This window comes from Propithecus coquereli, unplaced genomic scaffold (assembly GCF_000956105.1).
Source record: "Propithecus coquereli isolate 6110/MARCELLA unplaced genomic scaffold, Pcoq_1.0 Scaffold14, whole genome shotgun sequence".
NCBI classification, from domain to species: Eukaryota; Metazoa; Chordata; class Mammalia; order Primates; family Indriidae; genus Propithecus; species Propithecus coquereli.
In genome coordinates, this window is record NW_012138302.1 from 9,013,844 (window position 1) to 9,031,330 (window position 17,487).

Below are 17,487 nucleotides of genomic sequence, written 5' to 3' on the forward strand. Positions count from 1 at the left end.
GCCCCCACTTGCTGTTTTTCACCCTGTCCTGGGTCTGCATGCCAACCTGGATCCCATCCTTGGTCCTCTGGCCTTACTTCCTTCCCACTGTTAATCTTCTGAGCCTTCCCAGCAGATTCTACCTGATTTGACCCTCAGCCTTTTACCACGCTGCAACACCTTGGGAAATACTCCTGCCCATAGTCTATCCCCTAGTTTTACTTCTTGTTTGGTGTATATAGGAAAGATAAGAAGTATTAAGGAAAAAAAAGTCTGATTCTGTGATAGAATTTAAAAAGCCACTAAATAAGAAAGAAATATGGCAGGTACATCAAAAATAGAGAAGGACTGAGAAAAACACAAAGTTAGTTTTTTACTTTTTAGTTTTTCCCCAGAGAATGGCAGTGGCCCAGGTTTGAACTCTCTGGTTTCAATCCCACTCCTACCTACTCTTTTCTCCGGTGGGAGACTCAGTTTCTCTCTTGTATTAAATGGGGCAACAACATTATCTTGCAGGGCTGTTGTGATGGTTGTTGATGATACATGCAAAGCATCTACCATGGTGCCTGGCACATCAGGTCCCTGAAAAATGGTAGCTCTTATAAGTCACAATGCCAGCTGGTAAATTAGTCACTTCAGTAAGAAAACATACATCAGAAAACCAGTTAAATGGCACTGAAGATAGTAAGCTTTGTTACAGGATTTGATTTTTCATAAGCAAAAACAATATGTAAAAAATGGCTGAATAAAACAGTGTTAAATTACAAGAAAAACATCCACAAACTCATGTCAAAGAGTCCATGTGTTTCCAAGGCTTATAAATATATCACTTAAAGGCTTTTCCTGAGCTTCAAGCTCCATCATCCATCTCCCCATCAGAAGCAGCCACAGGGGTGATGTCTGCGGTCTATTGAGTTTTTGCAAATACTGTTGGGAGTTGCTGACTCCACCCACATCTGGATCTGCTTAGGGATACCCGCCTCTAGCTGGGATTGGATCCCCTGGGACTGGCTGAGATCGCTCAGTGCTTCTTCCCTGATACCCTCCCAGTTTTCCATGTGCAGACTTGTTTTGTGCTTGCTTTGAAGAGCTGTTGGAGCAGCACTCAACCTCTCCAGCAGTTTGAGGAGCATATGGCTTGACATTAGAAGTTACAGCTCTTCAAAGAAGCAGAAAGTAACTTTCCGTTCTGGGTAGTGCTGTACTTTAAAAATGAAGCAGAGAAAACATATCTCAACCAATGGTGAATATGGTGTGTTTGGTGTGTTTTCATGGCCTGATATGTCTCCAGGATAATTTGTTTATTTCAGTGGATATTTCAGGAAAACAATTAAAAAAAATACCAAAACTAAAAGGTCATACCAATTTATAAGCAAAAACTGCTCATATATACAAGGAGGCAAGAACTCTTTCAAAATTCCTACAACACTATTTCATAAGGTATACCAAATTTGAGTTTCCTGTTGTGTTGATGAGGAAACTGAAGGCCAAGGACTTAAGTATAGAGACCAATCTCCAGAGTTGTATGAGACTTGCTTCCTGTGATGGACCAAGGGATCGTTCAGTTTCCCTGGCTGGTTGGTAGTGACTGTGGGTCCAATCAGTTCTGGGGTAAGGTGGAAGGCCCACAGCTGGCTGCTCAGGGTCACAAGGCCACACTTACAATCCTGCTGGGCATCTTATAAACATGAAAGTAAGGGCCACCAAGCAGGAGCCACCTATTCCAAGGCATCTGTTGTGTTGTCTGTCCACTGTGTGCCTGTCACAGTGCCGGCACCTCCTATTTGACTCTGACAGTGACCCTGCAAAGAAGCCTGGGCTGTTCCTGCTTACTGATGAGCAGAGTGACCACACAGAACTATGGGTCACACACTGGTACATTTTCAAGCCAAGTTTAAATACAGGCCTGATTTCAAAACCTGGGCTCTCCTTACTACTTCACAGTGGTAAAAACCATCCAACCAACTGTTCAAAGTAAAAACCACCATAAAAAATGCCTAAAACATACAAGTACTCCTGATGGTGAGTATTTAGTTTCATCTATATTTATGTGTGACCATGTCATTCATTTATTTTAAGAGCAAGCAATTTTTTTGGTTTTGTCTTGTTTTGAAAGAACCCAGAATCACCAGCGTTCAACGTTTTGTGACTGTTGTTACCTACGTTTCTGTTTCTTTTAGATAATCGTATGTGCAGCCCTCACCTTCTGTGCCTCATTTATCTAGTGGAAAGGAGAAATATTTGCACAGGTAGGACTCAGTCCAGGCGTACTATGGAGTTGCCTGCCCCTAACCTCCACCACCTCTTTTTAGCCCAGTGCTGCAGGTTGATACTGCATCACCAAGAGCAAAATGAAACAGCTAGTCACATAACACGAGCCAACTGTTGCCAGAACGAAAAGAAAATGACACTATCAAGCATAATAAAAAGATTCCTTGGTTATGTCCTGTTCCTACTGATGACAGTGGGCCCCTAAAGTGGAAGATTTTAGAGCCAGGTGAAACCAGGGGTGGCTATTACTTTGGAAATCTGGGTCAGTGAGTGTGGGAAGGAAATTAGAACCTTATTGAGAAGAGACAGGGTCAGACTTTAAATCCAAAGACCAAGGTTAGGGTAAAAATGGGAGGATGAGCGACAAGGTTGGTGGTCAGAACAGGGACTAGCCTAAGGAGAGTGATTCAGCATTAAGCCACGTATGATGTATCTGTGGGGACTTGATTTTCTAATGGTCCTCAGTGCATTTTGTGAATTCCAGAGTTATAAGTTAAGGCGGCCTCATGGGCTGTGCAGGCTGAAGGTCGATCTCTGCCACTTCTTGGCACTGTGACCTCAGGCATATCACTGTTTGTTCCTCAATAGGCAAATGATGATTGAAATAATTGTTTGATCATAAGGCAATTATTTAGTGCCAGTCTCTGACTAAGCACTGTTGAGATTAAAAAAGTAAATAAGCCATAGCCTCTATCTTCAAAATGTTTTTCTAATAGAGAAAATTTAAAATATATGCTAAGTTTTATGACAGCCCTGATCTTATTTTCTTCAGTGAATTTATTATACTCCCTATTGCTTTCAGCACAGGTTTTAATTGTTATTGCATTTTTAGTTGTCTTGTGGTCTTCATCATTTCCCTTTTTTCTCAGTCTACTGTCCTTTCATCTTAATTCATTCTTTCCTAATTAATTTCTGCCCTATTTCATAGAGATATGTCTTTTAAAGAAATCCCATTGAATATGTCAAGTAGTTCTGTAATATTTTCTTTTGGTTTCAGAAGTAAATAATTTGTAAGAGGTCTTTCCCTAAGTGTTCCAAATGGTCCTTCTTTTTCTTTGAATACAATGTTTTTCCAATGGGACTCACTTTGTTATTTTTAAAAATTTACTCTAACTGGAGAGCTATACATATTCAGTATTTCCCAGAATACAGTACACATCACTTTCTCTTAGCACCACTCACTGCATACTTGGATTTGCTCTTCAGATCTACAGCTAGATGCCAATTTTTAGAGTGTAGCAGTTTTTATTTTGTGTAGCTTTGTTGGACTGAAGTAGATCACCACTGCCTGACTTTCTAGCCCCAGGACAAACAGTGCAAAACCACACCCTTCCTCCAAATTCACAGAGCTACCAAGGTTTTTCCTACCTCTTCTCCATTAACAGAATTGTACTTAGGATGCTTAGAAAGTAAGGCATCACTGTTTGTCCTAACTCATACTTCCTGTCCAGGTGGCTTCTTGGGTTAGCAATTTTTAAACGAATTGAACTGAAGGGGAAGATAGGGACTTGGTCATGTGTGAGTGTGGGAGGTCTAGGAAATTAAACTCATTGGCTGCTTCCCCCCCCAAAAAAAACAAAACAAAAACCCCTCAACCATCGGCAGCAGAATAGAGGGATAGCTGCCCTGGTTTTAGGCTTAAAAGAACCTGTGTTTTTAGCTAGGGAGCAGACGGCGGGGAGGTACAAACCCTTTCAAGGCTGGACCTTGTTCTTGTGTCACATATTATGTTTATCAAACAAGTTAGTCCTCTAGATTCTGGAAAAATCTTCCCAGATCCTCTATGGGAATATCAATTCTAGTTTTCCTAGTTGAGTGTCATCCTAATTTCCAAAGCTAATATGAGTTTATGTCTTTTTTACATTTTACAAATATTTTTGAGTGAAGTAAAGAAAGACTGCATCAGGGTTTGCTAGGCAAATGCCACATAAAAAAATTCCAAAGTCAGACATTTACTGAGTGTCACCTTCAGCTTGCACAGATTATTACAGGGATCGCACTGTAAAATGATTATATAATATAAACACAGTCTTTCTCCCTCTCTCTCATACATGTGCAATAATTATCTCCCTTACTTTTAAGTAAACTTAGGACAGGCACTTTTCTTTGCTTTTTATTTTTTTTGTGTTCCCTGGCTTAACAAAGGCCTGCACATAGCAGGTGTTCAATAAAAGCATACCGAATGGATGAATGTTTGACAAAGGTGGGGGAAGAGTCAACTGAGGGGGGAGTGGAGAACTGGGAGAGTGCAATGACACTGAAGCAGAAGGAATAGAGGGTATAGCCAGTGGTTCTCTGAGGAAACATTTTCTTTTTTTGTTGCCAAGATAAAACACTAAAGGCAGTCAGTCTACCATTGGTTAGACAATGACACAAGGAGCCAAAGTAATAGACATTCATATGCCATGCCCTCTCTCCATTCCAAGCACTGCATATACTATGATTTCCTTGGCCCCAACCCTCTTCCCTGCCTCACTCTGTGTCCAAGTCACCTCCTGTCTCAGCCTCTCCTGATTGCTGAGACCAGGATGGGCAATCATCTTCCATGAATTCAGAGAGCCCTGGACAATAAGTGACATTTGGAGCTTGATCCCATCTTTCCATTGGCTGTTTATATATTCAGTCTGCCCAGGAGAGACAGTGATATTTTCCTAGACAGGGATTGTGTCTATTTACCCTAATATCCCCCACTAATGGGGCCTGTATTTGTTTGATGAACAAATGTACTCATAATTATGATACAATGGGAGCTTATCGACATAATTTACTTGCACATTAATGTTGATATTGAATACTTACCATATGGATAGCAAGAGTCAGTAGCTATCTAATCCATTTGGTATTAGCATGTTGTTCAGAAGTTTATTTTTTCTAAAGCAATAAATGACCTCTTTATTATCTCCATGTTGCCTATAAATTATCAATAAGTACATATTTAGCTCTTATTATGTGCCCAGGGGAAATGTTTTAGCAACCAAAAAGAGAAACTATATATGGATCTTGCCCTGTTGGGATTATCCTGACAATTCTAGTTCCTATTAACATTTTATCAAGCATTCCCCCCACCACTTTAAACATGCACCATAAGTGCAGAAATCATTGTACCTTATTGCATCTGCACCGTGCTTGGCACACAACAGGCACCAAACTGATATTTACTGAATGAGTGTTGGAGGTAGGAGTCATCGTAGGTTCTGGCAAAAGCATACAACATAGTAACAGGAGAATTTCAGGGTGATTATTTTAATATTATCAAAAATTGAACTGAAGGGAAGAGATTTCAGCCAAAGCTTTTAGCCTAGAATTGCCTTCCTTCTATCTTATTGAGGTCACCTTCTCCTTCCATTGTTGTGGTACAAACTCAAAGACAGTTATAAAGGGAAATCACTGCTAAGAAGTATCAAGGAATATATGAGGTATGTTTATAAAACAATAAAGCTTTTTCAAAAAGTAAATATATTAATAACAGAATTTTTAGATACAATTGGGCACATGCCCCCATGTAAGAAGTCTCTTGGTGAGTACATACTTATTTTCATGAGATGGGCATTCCTCAGAACACTCGATTGATTCCTTGGGAATTACATTCTGCATTTGGGTCAACTTTATTAGAATATCCTTATGATGGTATTGCTTAGGTCTTTGGATGCCATGATTGGTTTTAAGAAACAGACTAAAGCCACTGGGAGACATGGAGGCTGACATGCTGGGTACTGAAGCTGGCAGAAATTGGCAAGGGAGGGCCCCAGGTCTATGGACTCCAGAGCCATGACCATTTTACCATGCAACTCTGCTTCGTTTTGAGGTCGTTTTAAGGACTGGTCAAGCTTCTTAACTTCTTTAACATTTCAAGTGTCTAACTGTATTTGGCTGTAGATATTTGTCTCTAATTAACATATTCATTTTTGTACCCACATAAGACGTGTTTGCCCTACCCTGTTTGCAGAGAGTTAGTTATCAGAAAGTATGGCTCTCTAGCCTGTTGCCACATGGCCTGCTCTGGACCGTACTCTTCTGTCCCCACAGGCCAAATAAGGAGGCAAAGTTCACTATTTGTTGGGTAGGCACACTTCATGGACGAACATAACTTTTGTTACGTCCAATTTTCCTTTCTTTTCACCATGACTCCCTTATATTATTAATAGCAGAAGTTGATTATGTCAGCTAGGTAATCAAAATCAAGTTCAGGTCTTCCTGTTGGCACCATAAAAGTATTTACAACAATATCCATAAAATTAACCAGAAAATGGTAGTCTTTTGAGTCTTGAAGTTCTTGAAGCCACCAAGCCTACTCCACTGTCATGCAGCCGCCTGTGCACACACCTTACATTGCTCACAGCCTCTGGTCTGAACTCCCTGCCTTAACTTACATAACACTCTGCTTCTTAGCTTCTTGACATCTTCCTGGAGTCTGCATTTGCGACTTATTTTCTTATCTGTGGCCTTGCCTGGGCCCTTCTCTGGATCCTTCTCTTGCTTTAACCTGCTTCATTCATCCTCAAGCGTGATTCTCGATGGCCATACTGCTCCCAGCCACCCAATCTCGCCTGGTCACCAAGATGCCCTATCTCAGCTTAGGTGCCTGTGAGCTCTCCCACCTAGTTCATCCTGGCCACTCCAGGAGGGCTCAGAATCTCCACAGTGGAAGTCACCCTAAAGGTCACTAAAAGTGAAATTTGTCCTCCAACATAAGTTATAAATTGTATTTCCTTTTACCAAGGTTTAATCCAAAATCCTAAATATATTAGCATAGACTTTGACCAGTCCTGACTCAGAGCCTAGGCAGATGTGTAGCTGTGGTCAGCAAGACAATGGGTGGTAATATTTACCACTGATTTACTGGGCAACCTGAAGATGCAGTTGGAAAACATGACTTTAAGAACCGACGTAAATACAAAAATTACATAGGTATGACGTTCCACCACTCCATGGGACAAAGAGGCAGCAGTAGCTAAACATAGGAAACACTGCTTTCAACGCTCTCAAGGTTGGCGCAGAAACAATGAAAACTTTCAGCAGGTCATCGTGGGGAGCAGCAACAGCCTTCACAACAGCAACACAACTGCAAAAAGCCAGTGGGCTGGTGGCCTGTTTTATTTTTCCTTGCTCCTCCCTTTGCTTCGTCCAGACTTTGTGGCCCTTTGGCCTGCCTTCACCTACGTGCAAGGACTGGCTGTTACTTACCATGCCCTTTAGTGTCAGATCTGCTAAGGGAGACCGGTTGCCATGGAAATCTGGCCAAACATGTAAATCAACAGTGAGGAAACCCACAGGCCGGGCCTTCTTAATCAGATCCAGGTGACTGTTCAAATATGCATATATATTCTGGCATCTGGAAGAGAAGTGGATTTTATTTCATTTTTAAAAGGAGGGTAGGGTTGGGGAGCAAATCGTTCTGTAGAAAGAAATCATTTGTACTTCCATAATAGGCCCAGGAAAGTAAGCAGGGTCTCAAAGCTTCGGCAAAGGAACTACTCCACACCCAGAGAAACTAGTTTACTACACTCTCACGTCAGCTTGTACAATCACCAAAAAACGGTGCCATGTCCTAGTGGAAAGGAAAAAGGTCTGCAGTCAGAAGATTGGACCCAGGAATGGCTTTACTCCTAGTAGGTGTATAACCGTGAGAGTTATTCAATTTGAATCACCTTCTTCTCATCTGTACAAACAGATATCAAAATCTCTGTCCAACTGACCTCCCAGGGTTACTGTGAAGATCAAAGAAGATTAAGTATATGAAGATACAGTATTTTGTAAACTCTACGATACTGTACATATGTAAAAATTTTATTAAAATCAGTATTCGTAATTGTAATTATAAGGATGAGATGGCAAATACAGACAAATATAAGATCCCAGATTCAGGATAGGAGTTTGCTAAGGGAAGTGAATTAATGCTATGAATGCAGTTAGGATCAGGAATCGGAGATTTGATTTTCATCCTAAACCCAACAAAGGACAATATGTGTTTTTTCTCCTTTTTAACCCTCAGTTTCTTCATATGTAGAATGGAGGGTGTCAGACCAGCTCCCTCATTCTTCACATGTTCAGGTAAGAAGGAGACAGAGAGAGGATGACAGGCTTGAGAACACAGTTGGGTTCAGATCTTGGTTCCTGTCTGTCCTAGCTGGGTAACACGGGCCAGTGCCTTAACCTCTCTGAACTCCAATTTTCCCTTTCATAAAATAGATTTAATGATACCTACCTTACTGGGTTAAATCTTACTGCATGGCACAAAAATTAAAGCTGGTTAGCCTCTTCAAGTTCTGAACCAATGATGCCAAAAGAAAGTGTGTATTTCAGAGGTTGGCATCTGTGCGACTTCCCATTGGGGCCCTTTGGAACTCTCTTTTAAAGGTTAAAAACACAGCTTGAATAATGGCAGGAAAAAAAGTATAGGAAATCAATGTCCAAAGGAGGTTAACATCTAAGATACCTAAGACTTATTTATGTTTTGCATTTTAAAAATGTTTTAGAAGTAAGGCTCAGTGATTTCAGGTTCTAGTTTGTGTCACCACCAGTGTCCCCGTGGATCTTGTGAAGTTGTTGAAAGTTTTCTAAACCAAGAGTAAGGGAACAAACAAACAAACAAGTAGAACCGTGGTTTTAAAACTCTCTTTGTTCCCTTCTACCAGTGGAACTCTTCTATTAAACAAAAATTTTATATGGAAATGCAATATAAAAAACATAGAAAAGCAAAACTGCTCTGTGTGAGCAGGAGAGAGTGTGTGTAAATGTGAGAGTGTGTGCATGTGTGTGAGAGATGTGTGCTGGGGTGGAGGCGAGGGCAGCTCTACCTACTAGCAGTCTTGTTGCTTATCGCTGTAACACCCCATTCCCATCTGTAAAAAATGTTCTGCCTTAGATCATATTAGGAGGAATAAGATAGTACTTGGAAAAGGCTGAGCAACCACTGCAAGACCAGCTGCCATTCACTGAGTACACCAGGCCTTCCACTACTGCACAATGAGAGGGTATCGCCAACACCCCTTTACAGATAATGCTCCAAGAGGTGAAGAGACAGGACTGAGTCCAACTTTAAACCCATCTCTGAGTGATTCTGAAGCATGTGCTGTCTGTATCTCAGGTCAGAAATTATTCATCAAAGCCTCACACTCGAACTGTTTTAGACTGACTCTACTATGGTTTTAGGGAAGGATCCTCTGAGGCCTCCTTGGTAGAATAGGATCACACCCTGGTTTTCTATCTCCCAGCTCTCTCTGCTCCTCATCCAACAGGAATCACATTCACAATGCAAGTCCGGAGAATATCCTTTCCAGCTAGAAGTCAAGAGTCTACACTAATTCTAGCAACTTTCCACTTTAGAATAGCATCACTGCTCTTAAAGAAATTTTTTTTTTTTTTTAAAGAAGCGCACATCTATAAATCTTTTCATTCTGCCTCTCAAGGAATCTCAGAGCAGGGCATTTGGTTTCAGACATCTGGGTCAATAAGAACCTATAGTCCTAATTACTATTGATTCGTCATTGTCTCATTTACTGCGGGTCTTTGCAAACAGTGAGATTCATTTAGCCTCTACATATATGGTCACTCTTGCACTAATGAGATCCCTGGGGGATGGGGCATGTGCTTATCCCTTTGACTCCTAACCTCCTCGCAGCTGTATGTTTATTCTTTGAATTCAGCCATTCTCCTACATGTTTTTTCAATTATACCGTGTGTTATCTGAGTATATCATTCAAAATGAAATGCACTTGGAAGACATTAAAATAACTAATGCACATCATTAGTCACATAATTTTAACCTTGCATGATGCCTTTTTTGGTTCTGACTTTGTTTCATTTTGCATGTTTTATCAATTCTTTCTCAAATGGCAGCCTGGCCTCTTCTAGCCAGGGAATCGAATATTAACTATGATCCCAAGTGGATCGCTCTCCCTCTCTCTCATGAGCCCCAGGCTAATATATCCTGTCTCACAGGGAGAAATTCTTACTGTCCAGGTTCCACTGGGTAAGATAAAGAAAATACAGTTTCAACAACCATAAAGTGACTCACCAGGTACCAGCTGGGTGATCAGGTACACCGAACTGCTCTGAGCCCATTTACTCTTTTGCAACTGGGGCTAATACTCTCCACCTTATAGGTCGCTACAAAGATTAAACATAGAGCCCTGAGCGCTGTAAAATGCTAGGTTATTCATAAATAGTTCCCTCTTCCATGCCATCACAAGAAACTCATTTCTAGATTTTAAAAAAATGCAAGAGTCAATGAAGATTTTTTTCAGAGTTTATTACTTACAATCTTAAATGCAGACAACAGTTTTGGAGTATCTACTCTCCCTCTCCATAAATCACTGAATTCTTTGGACTCATAGGCTGCCCAGAAGTATGGTCACCATACTCTCAAACCAAAAATCAGAACCCATGGTATAACAAGAGACATGAGTGCACTTTCTAGGAGTAAGAGAAAGTCTTGGAAAAGAAGCATCTATACTGTCTGTCTCCAGTTCCTTACTTCTTAACCTAATGCAACATGCATTCTGCCTGCCCTATTCTCCTGCAACTGGTCCCACTATGAGGAACTATATCCTCTTTGTTAAGAACAATGGACCTTTTTTTGTTTTGTTTTGTTTTGTTGCATTTTACATCATTTTGGCCACTTCTTCCTCATTTGTTCTTTCGTTTCCAAAACATTATACTCTGTTGATTTTCCTACCTCCTTTCTGACTGGTTCTTTCCTTGTCTCTTAGATATGTGAAATCTTCCAAAGATCTGTCTTTGGCCCTTTTCTTACTCCTTATCTACCCTTGGATAATCCCATCCTCTTCCTATGGTTCCAGATACCATCTAGAGTTGAGGACTTCCAAATATATGGCCTTATCTCCTGCCAATTTCTCTTTCATGAGTTCCAGGTCAAGTATCTGAATACTACTGAAACGCCTCCTCTTGGATGTTCAAAGGCAATTCAACTAAAAATGTCTAATAGGACACACATCATCTTTTCTGATACACTGATTCTTCCTTCGCTGTTCCTTGGTTTAAACAAAGCCAATCTCATTTAAGCGGTTGCCCAAGCAACCAGTTGAGAGGCACAGTCAGAGTGTGTATCATTTTTGACTCACCTCTTTCCCTCAGCTCCCAAATTTAATCTTTTACCAGGACCTGCCGATTCCTTTTAAATATCCCTGTAACTAGTTTTTTCCAGCTTAGCTGCTACTACTTTATTCAAATCACCTTCAAATGCCTGGATTAGAGGTTTGGCCTCTGAATTTACTTTCGTGCTTGAAATCTTAACCCCTCCAATTAGGTTTTCTGCATTCTTTCCTGAGTGATTCTTCTACAATCTAACTCTGATTATGACTCCCACTTCTTAAAGCCCTTCAATGGCTTCTCCCCATTGTCCTCTGGAGAAAGCACAAACTTCCTTGCCTGGCATGAGATGCTCTCCATTATCTACCTCTTCTACCTTTCACTGTATCGCACATGTCTTTCATTCCTCCTCCCTCCTCACGCCTGTACACACCACGCTTTAACCACACTGAACTACTTTTCATTTTCATAACATGCATGCTTTAACCTCTGAATGTCTGCCTAGTTTACTCCCTCTTGCCTAGAATTCTTTGTCTTACCTTGTTTACTTGGCCAACATCAATCATCATTCTAGACTCATCTTTGATATCATGTCTGGAGGCCTTTCTTGAGGCCCATGCTCCAACAGCAACCTAAGCGGCCACAGCCATCTCAGTTCCCGCCCTGCCCTCTGCAGCCCCAGCCCTCTAAGGGGAAAGGAGGAGTGATGCTGGCATCTTCGCACACCCTCAGAAGTGGATTGCCATAGACCTTTATCGCCCATACTGGGGGTCTGACGGTAGCATTCCTGCTATCTGGCTTGGGAATAAAGAGACTTTCTGCAGTAACACTGATTACATTACTCCCCTGCTTAGATTCCAGCAATGGCTAACCACTGTCCTTTGGACAAAATTGATTTCTTGCTTTGGCTTAAAAGGCCCTGGATGACCCTGCCCCATTCTCCAACCTCGCCTTGCCCACTCTGGTCTGTGGCCTAATCATCTATTCCAGTCCCTTCACCTGGAATCCTCTTTCCTTCTGCTTTTCAAGTGGTAATATCCCTTTTATCCTTAAGATCTTAACTGTCAGTCCACCAGCCAGGGGTTCCCTGACCACCTTCTCTAAATGAGTTTTCCCTGATATTCTATCACAGCACTCTGCTAATTTCTGTCTTTTCACGTTTGTCACTGTAGACTTATTTATGGGTTAATTTACTTGTTAACTGCCTACAGCCTCCCCTGGACAGTAGGGGCAGAACATCACCAGTATATATTCAGAGTTTAGCAGAAAACTTGGCACATAGCGCCACTCAAAAGTATTTGTCAAATGGATAAATGGCACTTTCTCCACTGTATAATAATTTCCTCTTTATTTCATTCATATCCATCTCTGGATTCTGAACTCCTTCTAGGCAAGGACTATATCTTACCCACCCTATCAAGTGCTCAAAACATAGTAACTTACGTGTAGAATGAATGAATATAGGTCTTTTATGTAGAATACTAGAATTGGAATCTCTGGATCGTTGATGATTTATGGAGAAAGAATACTTGATGAGCCTCTGGAAAAGCTGCTATGAAAGGTAACTATATTCAGGTGCTATGAACTATATGTGTTCCCCTCAAATTTACATATTGAGTTCCTAATCCCCAAGGTGATGGTATCGGGAGGTGGGGCCTTTGGGGGTGATTAGGTCATGAAGGTGGAGCCCTCAGGAATGGGATTAGTGCCTTATAAAAGAGCCTCAAGGGATCTTGTTTGTCTCTTCTGCCACGTGAGGACACAGTGAGGAGCACCATGCTGTGAACGGGGATTTGGGTGGCCACCAGACACTGAATCTACTAGTGCCTTCATCTTGGACTTCTCAGCCTCCAGAACAGTGAGAAAAAATATTTCTGTTGTTTATAAGCTACCTAGTTTATGGTATTTTGTTATGGACTAAGACATCAGGTTACCTCTTAACTGAGGGAATTTGGTAGATTCCCAGACATCTTAAGTGTTTATATTAATACATTATAGATATCTCTGTTATCTTGCTGTATTCCGCTCCCAAAGTGTGAATTTCTGAAGTCACATGGACACAACCTCTCAGGTATGCTGGTGTATACGGAAGAATGGGGCAGGGAAAAGGAATAGACATCTTATGAGCCCCTCCTCCACCCCATGTGTGTGCCAGGCACTGTGCTGGGCTGCACACAGTGCAGAAAATAGAATTACTTCCTAAATCAGCATAGCCCCTAGTTTTCTGTTGAGGACCCCAAAGCCCTGAGCACTTATTTACCTGCAAAATAGAAGTCAAAGAAAAGCATAATAATACTTAGCTAATTTCTATTTACAAAACACTTCTGATCTGGGAGCCCTCAAGAATTTACTGAAAATCCCTGCATAACCTTGGGGATGAAAGGTATTAATATCATCACCCTGGTTCTATGATTGCCCTAGCTGAAGGGAGGCTAAGTAAATATCTGGTGATAGACTGATGGACCTAGTTGTCAGAATTAAGGACCAAGGTTTAAAAAGTCATGAAGGCCAAGGGGGGAATCGGAGAACACAAGAGCAGAATGGAAAGGGAGAATAATCTTAGCTCCCAATAATCCTCATTTCCTCATCTAGAATTAAATAAGATAATATATGTGAAACTATCACTAAGCACAGTACCAAGCACATTGCAAATTCTTAATAAATGTTCTTTTTCTTTCTTTTTCCTTCCCTTGCTTGAAGGGGATTTGCATAGCCTTTAATGGGAAGCTTTAAATGTATCTGAGATTTGGCATATAGAGGACCAGCAAATTTTAAGAAACTGATCCAGAGTGGGACTATGGGAATCACAGAAGCAAAAGCAGTCTGAAGAATAAATCAGATCAAGAAATACTGGTTGTTCTCAAAGGGATAACAGGAAAATCCAGGGAAAGTGGAGAAAAAAGATAGACAGGTTAAGAGAAAAAATGTGAATTAGCAGAACAAAGACAATTCTAAGGAACCTGAAAACCAATGGAATCACAACAGAGATGACCACTGGTTATAGTAACCCCTGCAGAAGGAAGCCGGGCAGAGCAGGCTTTTCTGTTTATGGGCCTTCCTCCTCCAGAGACTGTAAGCTGCCTCAGTATGCTCAGGGGCCACAACTTCCCCATCTCTTGCTTCTGTTCTCTCTCTCCCTCCCCACCAATGGCTAGATTATTCTCCACAGAACAGCCAAGTAATCCTTTTAAAAGATAAATCTGATCATATCTCTCCCCTGCTCAAAAACTAAAACCTTGAATAAAATCCAGTGTCCTTATAGTTATCTACAATGATCCACAGGGTTTGGCCCCTGGCTCACTTTCAGTGCTCATCTGTTCCTCCTCCCTCCCACTTCGGTCCAGCCACAGTGGCCTTTGCAGTGAGCCCTGAGCCTACCAAGCTGGCCGCTGGCTCAAGGCCTTGGGACTTGGTGTTCCTTCTGCCTGGAGGGATCTGCCCCACAGAGTCATGGTTTGCTCCTTCCTTTCACTCAAAGTCCCACTCAAGTGGCACCTCACTAAGGACAGCTTCCTCATTGAAACAGCTCCCGTTCCTCATCTCGACACCCCTTGTTCTACATCTCCTTACTCATTTCTATTCTTCCTTAGAGCATTTAACAATTTCTGGCTATATATCTAGATGGCTCTATAACTATATCTATACCTACGTATGTGTATGCATACATATATATTGTGTATATATGCACGTGCATATGTGTACATGTGCTATATGTATAAATACATGTGTGTATATGTGTGTGTATATATATATAATTTTTATGAAAGCAAGGACTTTTTTCTTTGCTCACTCTTGTATTATAAATGCTCATAAGACACTCATCAAACAGATCAGACAGTCAGAGCCCTGGATTTTAACCGTGACTCTGCTGCCAACCTTGAATCTAGCACTTGTAGATTATGCCAACATCTCACCAAACCTTGTTGTCACCGAATTTCATTCTGAAACATTTTTAGTTAAAGTTCTGTGAGAAAATCAAGTTTAGAGGCAGTTTAGAGGAAAAGAGCTGAAGTTACGATCAACGTAAGGCAATCTCTGGTAATGAGTAAAATATCTAGATATATGGTCCCATCTAAAGAGAAACTCTGGTTGCCAGTTACACTATGGGCACATTTAGTTCTTGTTTACTTAATTTGTAAGCTCACGAAACACTTCTCTTCAGAGATGGGGCCTAAAAGGATTATGGTAAATCAAAAATATAAAATAAACTGTTTCTCAACACTTGTTTCCAGTTTCAAACAGGACTTGCTAATGCTAAGCTCTGAGATAGGGGTGACCTGCACCACTGTTTTCAGAAAGCCCCAAGTCACAGCAAAAGAGGCATATGGTTCCCAATTCTAAGGGATTTGTCTTTCCTTCCAAAGAGCTAACTTCATTTTCACAACAGCTATGCCTATTAAGACCTGAAAGCATAATGGTCCATAGTTTTAGAATACTGTCCGCATAGATCAGATAATGTACAGAAGCACTTTCCTTTGCAAGACGATAGAAGGAAAATGGAAGGGAAGAGAACTAACATTTATCGAATACCTACTACTAAGTAGACTGGAGATAAAATCTGGGAATTGACAACATACAGAAAGAAATGAAGTCAACAGTGTAGCTGGGATCACCTTGGAAGAAATGGCAAGGAGAGAAGAGGTCCGGAAAGCTAGCTATGGTGAACATTAATGTTAATAATGGTCAAGAAAAAAACCATTAGCTTGAAAAGGAGATTAAGGAGGAAGAGTCAGAGACAAGGGAAGAAAACTGAGAGGGTGACACTCTGGAAAGCCAAGGAAAAGAACGTTAAAAGGAGAAAAGAGTGATCACTGGTGCCACATGCTGCTGAGAACTCATGAAAGGGGACTGAAAAACATCCTATGGATTTAGCAAAACAGAGGTCACTGACAGCCTTAACATCAAATGTTTCAGGGGGTGATGGCAACAGAATTCAAACCAGAGTGGGCAAGGAAGGAGTAGAAAGTAAAGAAAGAGAGACCAAGAGTATAGGCAGTGCTTTGGAGAAACTTTGCTCTAAAGAGGAGAAATACAGGGAGTAGCTGGAAGGGTGTATGAAGTATGTGAAAACATTTGGGATTTAAATCCAGCTCTGATTCCAAGACTGAATTTTATAAATTGCTGCTTCTGAACCACCCAGTATTGCTGTTTCTCTGAGTTGGCATGCTGATCCACAAATTCTTCCTTTTTATATTCAATAAAAGCTACTCAAATGAGGTTCATTTATAGAAGAAAGTTCTGGAAGTTTTGAGTATGTCATTGCAAAATCTAACTCAATCAGTTAGGTTGTGTTGAGCATTAAGATCTTCATATATTGATAATCCCATGACCTGCTTTCGTCCTTACAATACATGTAAAATAAGCGGGGCAGTATTATTGTGATTTTATGGGTGAGGAAACTTAGCTATCAAGAACTCCAAATCTAGTGCTCTTTTCTTTGGGTTAGCAGTTTATAAATGCTGGTTCCCTGAAGAATGTGATGAAAGTTATGGCTCCTCTTCACAGAAGTACAGGCATAAGTAGGTAATCAGCAAAACCTTGTGCACAATTTCAAGGGGTTCACTGATGATCTGAAGCCAGGAATCCCTGCTCTAGGTTATATGGTCTCTAAGCCACCTAAAGTGCTAGTTGAGGAGGTTATATGGTGTGATCCCTCTCCATGGTAATGGTGTGGTAATTAAAGTCTCCTAAAAGAAGAAGCCTGTGAACTTTTCTCACACTCCTTGTCAGGATCAATCCTCTTTCCCTACCCGCTGCTGACGCACTGCCTACGTTCTAGCACAGCACGCATTTCACTCTGCTCGGTGCAGGCGCGCCTCCCCTGTTCGAATGCAAGCCCCTGATGGAATGGAAATGTCTAATGTAAGCAAGTACAACAATAATTTCTATCACTAGCACTGTTATTTATTAAGCACTTATTACAGGTAGACACTTAATTATCACTATGTAATGAGGTATGAAGTACCCAGGGGCACATAGCTAATAAGGGGTAAAGCTGAGAGAAAGGCAATTTGGCTCCAGAGTCAATTAATATTAACCAACACCTTAGACTCTTTCTTTTGCCATGTACTAGCTACCTGAAGTTTCTCTGTTACTGTTATAAAGTACCTGACTTTTCTTAAAAAGCCTGATAACTATGCATTATTATCATGAAATTCGCCTACTTATTATTTTTTAAATTTTTTA

General features: G+C 40.9%; 1 protein-coding gene across 4 annotated transcripts in view; it reads right to left on the reverse strand.

The window, feature by feature from the left end:
- Positions 1-17,487, reverse strand: part of FGGY (FGGY carbohydrate kinase domain containing) — a 394,984-nt gene that overhangs the window by 94,815 nt on the left and 282,682 nt on the right. For all 4 annotated transcript variants that reach the window (XM_012639482.1, XM_012639483.1, XM_012639484.1 and 1 more), the window contains one exon: positions 7,435-7,582. In XM_012639482.1, coding sequence (XP_012494936.1) covers positions 7,435-7,582 — 148 coding nt within the window. The remainder of the gene's footprint in view (positions 1-7,434; positions 7,583-17,487) is intronic.